This window comes from Gymnoscopelus braueri (assembly GCF_963280865.1).
Source record: "Gymnoscopelus braueri genome assembly, chromosome: 8".
Classification (NCBI taxonomy): Eukaryota; Metazoa; Chordata; class Actinopteri; order Myctophiformes; family Myctophidae; genus Gymnoscopelus; species Gymnoscopelus braueri.
The window spans coordinates 1,933,240-1,940,739 of NC_137609.1; the positions used below are offsets into that span (position 1 = coordinate 1,933,240).

A 7,500-nucleotide genomic window follows, 5' to 3' on the forward strand; every position below is an offset into this window, starting at 1 on the left:
CAGGATTACTACATGTTTTTGTGAGGGTATTAACTACCCTAGGAGACACGGGGAGAACATGCAAACTCCACACAGAGTAGGCCCTTTCGCCAACCCAGAAGGTTTTGTTTATCATTGATAAGAACAGCTGAATGGATCTCCAAGCTCACCATGAGGTTGGAAGTCAAAAGGGGGCGGAGCCTGGAGTCAGCAAAACAGGCTAACTCCACCCCCCTTTGCTGCAGTTAGCTGGTTTAGCAGAAAGTTTGAGGATCCAATGGAGTTAGCTGGTTTTGTCAGAAGCACTTTTTTATACTTTTCATTGGTTCAATTTTTTTTACCAACAAACAGACGTAAAGGGTGTTCAATAGCACTGATGTATGGGGAAAAAATGCAATAGCGGAAAAATTGAGTTAGCTGGTTCCTGCCGGACAGCAACGATATATATTGTAATATAATCACCTTGCTTAACTCTCTCAGTGCCAAGAGTTTTTTCATAAAGTACTCCCCCAGTGCCAACAATTTGCGTTTTTTTTTCTTTTTTTTTTCATTCAAATAAATTATCTGATTGGGTGTTTAAACCCATAATACAGTTCTACCAGTAGAGAGCAACAAATCGACACATTGATGACCTCGCTGGCTCACTCGCCCCCTCCCAAACAGGCTCACGTCACATCCGGTCATAACCGGATGTTGACATTTTTGACAATCGTTGATCGGGCTAAATTACGATGCGATACACGACTACGATGACTGATCGTCACCCAGACCAAAGAGAGTAGACGTGGACCTCTCCGTTCGTATTTTATACCGTGTGAAAAACCGTGACTTTCCCTATTCTGGCCGAAAATGACCGCGGGAAAAAAATGAGAACCGGAAACGGAATCTGCGTCATGAAACCGGAACCCAATGAGTCTGAAGGAGTCAGGAAGCGAAAGTGATCATGAAAAATAAACAGAATAGCGTGACCACAGTCAAAAGTAAAACTTGGGATTTCTCGTGCTGGCACGGAGGGTACTCGGGAAAAACTCGGGATATCTCGGGGCGTGGCACTGAGAGAGTTAAGGTCCTTGCACACTGGTGCGTTTTTTCGGCCAAATAACAGTGCGAATTTCGGAGCACTTAAAAAAAAAGATCGACCTCACCTTATGTCAATCACGTTTTCACACTGCCGCCGAATATTTCGTCCGTATTATTTGGTTTCGGACCAGGGTCGATTATTTAAGTTTTCCGCGGCTGTCTTTCACCTTTTAAGCAGTGTTGTGTCCTTCCTGAGCCCTGAACCCCTATCAGTTTGGTTTGTGCGTGCGTGCGTGCGTGCGTGCGTGCGTGCGTGCGTGCGTGCGTGCGTGCGTGCGTGCGTGCGTGCGTGCGTGCGCACGCATACTGCCAGCCGCTGTTCAGCATCAATTGGCGGAAGATTATGGTCTTCTTTATAATATGTGGCTCCAGTGTTGCTAGCAAAGCATCAAACTGGGCCACTGACATCCTAAAAGCAACTCTGAAACGGTCGGGATAATGCCGCCGCTTCTCGTACAACGTGTGAAACTCTCCTTCCTGTTTACGAAATGTCAGGATAAGATGAACCCAATATTCTCTTTTCCTTTTTCCTTTTTTTCACAAGCGAAAGGACCCCAAAATCATCTTCACTGCTTGACTCTTTTTGGTTCTGCGAAAACATTGCAACGAATATAAATAATTCACATCGGACTTCAGTGTGGAAGGATGTTGTGTTGCTGTTTTTTTTTTGGTGGATTTCGGATTAATAAATGCACCAGTGTGCAAGGACCTAAGTCTCTCTGGATAAAGAGTGTCTGATAAATGCCTACATTGTAAATCCTCCTGTAGGAGTTGGACCGCCGTTGGTATGTGGGGAAAGTGACCAGAGGTCAAGCAGAGAGCTGTCTGAAACAAGTTAACCAGGTTAGACACACACACACACACACACACACACACACACACACACACACACACACACACACACACACACACACACACACACATTCATACACTCATGTGTATATCGTCTCTGCCGGGGGTAACCTCATTATGTCCAAATGTGTGTGTGTGTGTGTGTGTGTGTGTGTGTGTGTGTGTGTGTGTGTGTGTGTGTGCGTGCGTGTGTGCGTGTGTGCGTGTGTGCGCGTGCGTGCGTGCGTGCGTGCGTGCGTGCGTGCGTGCAGGACGGAGCCTACGTGGTCAGGGACAGCACTAAGCAGCCTGACGTCCAGCCCTACACTCTGATGGTTCTATACCAGGACAGGGTGTTTAACATCCCGATCCGACGACACGGAGCCCAGTACCTGCTGGGTACCGGCCTTAAAGTACATGAGGTACACAGAACATAAGGCATTTGTGTCGTTTTAAGATTTCATTGGCTATTCAAAAATAGCAGATCTACAAGCTCATAGCGCTCATGCTATGAGCTTGTAGATCTGCTATTTTTTTTAAAATGTTGGATAAGTTGTGCAATTCTTTGAATATATATAGGCTATGTTTTAGGCTATGAACATTCTTAACTCCGATTTGTGCTTCTGGGGGGGGGGGGGGGGGGGGGGGAGGTCCCTGGAACAACATATTTTGAGATGGGGGTCCGCGGCCAAATAAATATCATTTTGGGGGTCCTTGACATGGAAAAGTTGGAGCACCACTGATATAGTAACATACTGTTAGGATTTATAAAACATTTTGTATTTGGCCGCGGACCCCCATCTCAAAATATTTTTTCCCAGGGACCCCCAGAAGCAAAGATTTGAGTTACAAATGTTCGCTTTAAAAAATATATATATATTCAAAGATTTGCAAAAAAAAATCACGATTTAAAAACAAATAGCAGATCTACAATCATACGAGCTTGTAGATCTGCTTTGTATATTTAGTCATAGTTTTAGCCATCATAGCTTAGTTTTGATTTAGTTTTGATTGAGTTTTGGCAGTGGAAAAAGGTTGTCGACCAAAATTTCTCGTCATAGTTTTAGTCGACGAAATTATCACTTTTAAACTGGTGTGTGTGTGTGTATGTGTGTGTGTGTGTGTGTGTGTGCGTGCGTGCGTGTGTGTGTGTGTGTGTTGTTGTTGTGTGTGTGTGTGTGTGTGTGTGTGTGTCTCTAGACCTTCCCGGCAGTGAGTGACATCATCAGCCATTACTCCCAGAATTCCTTGCTGCTCATCAATGCAAAGAGTCGAGGTACAGGTCAACAGAACATGTGTCGTCTGACCGAACCGGCCGGCCACTGTGTCACTGTGAACAACTGGACCTGACCGCATCCAACCGCATCCAACCGCACCCAACCGCATCCAAACGCATCCAACCTGGACCTGACCGCATCCAACCGCACCCAACCACATCCAACTGCATCCAACTGCATCCAGCCACATCCAACCACCTCAAACCTGGACCTGACCACATCCAACCGCACCCAACCACATCCAGCCGCATCCAACCACATCCAACCACATCCAACCTGAACCTGACCGCATCCAACTGCACCCAACCACATCCTACCGCACCCAACCGCATCCAGCCTGGACCTGACCGCATCCAACCCCACCCAACCGCACCCAACCGCATACAACCACATACAACCTGAACCTGACCCTATCCAACTGCACCCAACCACACCCAACCTGGACCAGACCACATCCAACCGCACCCAACCACATCCTACCACACCCAACCGCATCCAACCTGGACCTCACCGCATCCAACCCCACCCAGCCGCACCCAACCGCACCCAACCACATCCAACCACATCCAACCACACCCAACCAAATCAAACTGCATCAACCAGATCAAACCAGATCTCAGCTGTCGCCAAAACAAGTCATCACTGGTTCTCAAACACCCATTAACTCTGAGGTTGAGGTTGTAAAGTTAGAGACTTATAAGGGTCCCTTTGGTTCCTAACCATCAGTCTTTCAGTAAGGGACCCCTTGGAACCCCCTCCAGGCCACCTAGGTGGGGGGGGGTCCGTACCCCACTTTGAGAGCCACTGATTTAGATGTTGTTAGGTGGGGAAAAGTCTATGTACTTACTGGAAATACACTCATATAATAATATGTAACATATTAAAGGTTACAAAATATCCATATAAAATATGGAAGAAAATGATACAAAAGCACACAATACATGTGATGTCAATGCACATGAATGAATGCATCAGTAGAACCAATAGAGGCATACCCTACTACGTTATCATACAAATGTATGGGACCATCATTTACGAAAACGCCGATAATTGAAAGAAGACTTCAAACTAGCGACTGAACGCATAAAGTATTTATGACAATGTTTACGAAAACTAATAAAATCAAGTGTAAAGTCCAGTCAAATCCCCATTGAGTTTAATGACATAAAAAGTCTTCTGCAAACAGCAAGAGGGGAAATAGCGACACCCTCTTGGCCATTAATGAGAATTGGCTTCATATCCAGCGCCTCGTAAAGACGTGCTGGAGTGCTCTCGTCTTCCTGGTGCAGAGCATTGCATTTCAGCGCTCTTTGCCACCGTCTTATTTGGCAGAGCGGAGCGCTCTCTGGGCACCTCAAGCGGAACAAACTTCAACTTTCTGGGGCGAGTAGCGTCGCCCATCGACAGGGGCGGATTATCGCACGTGCACAGGGGCCCTGGAGCCAAGGGGGCCCTTCTTGCACTGCCAACTGTAAATCAACATTTTGATTAGACCGTCGGAGACCCCTCGGTCCGTTTCATCTACTTGGAGACGATTCACTCCCAACTTCCAGTAAGGGAGATTTCAAAATAAAACCTGTGTTGTCTAATCACATTACATGTTTACAATTGTGTAAACAATAAATAGACTCTTATTTTGAAAGCCTCCCAGTTTTAGGAGGACATTTCTATTGAAGCCACTTGACGCATACAAATGTAAGCAAAACAATGGACCTGGATTAAACAGATTAAAATTAAATGAAATAATTTGGCAAAACTTCATAGTGACGCTTGTGACTTCCACAATGTATATGGTGGGGGTGGGGGGGGGGTTGTCAGATCTGGGAAGGAGGCCGGCAGTGATTGGAGGGTCGGAGGGACATGCCCACAATGACTTAGCATGTCACTCGGTGCATGTTTAGCTCTGGACGTGATTTCCAAAGAGCTCTAGTCACTCACAAAACACTTTGTTTTGTGTTTTACCCCCTTTTTCTTCCCAATTTAGTCGTGCCAATTAACTCCTCCCCACACATACTGTATATCTGTGTGTTGTCACTGCTGTTGTTGCCATGTTGTTTTCCCCCAGGATATCTGGGGAAGAGGCAGCGTGTGATTGGCTTAACTTAATAAACAATTCGATCAGTCAGAAAGCGCGACCGTAGACGCACGTGGCCTTTGATGGCTTGCTGCGGGCACTCTGTCGTCTAGCGCAGTGGTTCTCAAACGTTTTCATCTCAGGTCACCCCTGTTAATAATCTTTTCATCCACGGCATTCCTGAATGACATTGTTACTTAATAAAACCTTTCATTTATGTCATATTACGGTACATACATATTTACATCTTTCCCCCTAAGATACAGTATGTCACAAGGAAAACTTTTAACCATTTAACCACTTCAACCCCAGCCTCTCAATTCTGGGGGGAACCAAAGATAGCCGATCTACAAGCTCAGAACTTTTGAGCTTGTAGATCGGCTATTTTCGGTGAAGAGTATTAGTATAAGTACTGTATAGTGGATTTAAGTGATTTAAGGACTTGAAGTAACAGAAAATAAGCGCTCCTCTTCCCCATCCCTCTTGGGTAAAAATAAATCATTTATCATAAGACATCTTGATCAATAATGTTCCTCCCACAGTCTGAGCTCAACTTGAGAGAGACACAAATATTATTTGTAGAGGTTTCATCATTCACGGTCAGCAAAAACTGGAATGAAAAGTTTGACTGAAATTGAAGTACTTAGACATACTTTTTCATATTAAAATTTGATACCTCCTCTGACATCTGTATTTAACATGTTATTTTAATGTAAAGACCAAGTAATGATGCTCTCTGTTTACTCTTTGTCATTCGTGAGCTTGTATTAAACAAAGATGTTTCATATTTACCTGTGGATGTCTGCTCTATACTCTTCAAGTTGCTTTACTCTTAGAGGTTTAAGTTACTTTTACTCTGTCAGAGAGTAACGCCAAACGTATCATATGATACACACATTACACTGATTTTTTTATAAATCAGTGTAATGAATACTTGGACCAAGAACCTGTTGTATCATATCTGACACATCCCCACTTCCCCCTGGACCATACCATTTGCACTGCAGGTAGTTACAGAGCCTCAGGTGGTCTGACCCAAAATGGCTGCCATCAACTAAACAGGAGAGGTTGATGCACTACTAACAAACAATAATTTTTTAAGCAGTTCGGGTAAGTTTTCCTAGTATATCTTTACTAATATTTTGAAATAAGTGTTGGATAACTTGAATGCACTTATGAGCTCTCAAAATTTAGCATTTGAGTTTGTTTTTTATGATGTCAAAAGTGTTTGTATCATATTTGATACTACAGGTCTATAGTCCTTTACGATTTGTATCATATTTGATACTACAGGTCTAAAATATATATATATTTTTTTTTTGTAATGTTAAAACCGACTTACCAGTTCCTTTCCCCTCCATCAGGCGCCCCGGCTGGCCAGGGGGAGGCAGTAAAACCGACTTGAAATACCCCTTGTAATACCCCTTGTATATATCAAATATGATACAACAAATAAATGATACAAAGGAATGTTAAAAAAAATAAAACAAAATCAAAAATGTTTTAAGACCCAATAAAGTGTCCCTTTTCAAAAAAAAATAGAGGTTTGTTTCTGTGTGTCTGATTTGACAAGATGAATATAAATATGAAGTCTATTGTAATGACTAAATGAGAGTTCTCTATAAGCTCATGTGTGGCAATGCAACATGTGTTGAGCTTGTAGATTGTATCTTTAGTTTTTCAGTCCCTATTTTGATAAATAGCAAAAACAGCCAAACGTTTAGATTGGCTATTTCTGAGGCTCTTAGTCTTGTCTTTACATTAGTATTATTTGTGAAATAATATAGTTTGACACTAAGACTAACTAACTCAATATAAGATAATATTTCAGGAACATGGACAGTGTAGTTATGTCAGGACCATAGACAGTGTTATTTCAGGACCATAGACAGTGTTATTTCAGGACCATAGACAGTGTTATTTCAGGACCATAGACAGTGTTATTTCAGGACCATAGACAGTGTTATTTCACGACCATAGACAGTGTTATTTCAGGACCATAGACAGTGTTATTTCAGGACCATAGACAGTGTTATTTCTGGACTATGGACAATGTTATTTCAGGACCATAGACAGTGTTATTTCAGGACCATAGACAGTGTTATTTCAGGACTATAGACAGTCTTATTTCAGGACTATAGACAGTGTTATTTCAAGACCATAGACAGTGTTATTTCAGGACTATTCACCTGTTTCCTAGGCTTTCCACTTCCTGTGTGTTTTCCACTTCCTGTCGATTTGATCCAATGAAATCCAATG

At 43.1% G+C, this 7,500-nt stretch overlaps 1 protein-coding gene across 2 annotated transcripts in view; it reads left to right on the forward strand.

Moving 5' to 3' along the window:
* Positions 1–3,338, forward strand: part of LOC308090412 (lymphocyte cytosolic protein 2-like) — a 33,174-nt gene extending 29,836 nt beyond the window's left edge. For both annotated transcript variants that reach the window (XM_080435579.1, XM_080435580.1), the window contains exons 19-21: positions 1,828–1,902; positions 2,163–2,312; positions 3,091–3,338. In XM_080435579.1, the coding sequence (XP_080291705.1) occupies positions 1,828–1,902; positions 2,163–2,312; positions 3,091–3,240 (375 nt within the window). In that variant the 3' untranslated portion in view covers positions 3,241–3,338. The remainder of the gene's footprint in view (positions 1–1,827; positions 1,903–2,162; positions 2,313–3,090) is intronic.
* The last annotated feature ends 4,162 nt before the right edge of the window (positions 3,339–7,500 follow it).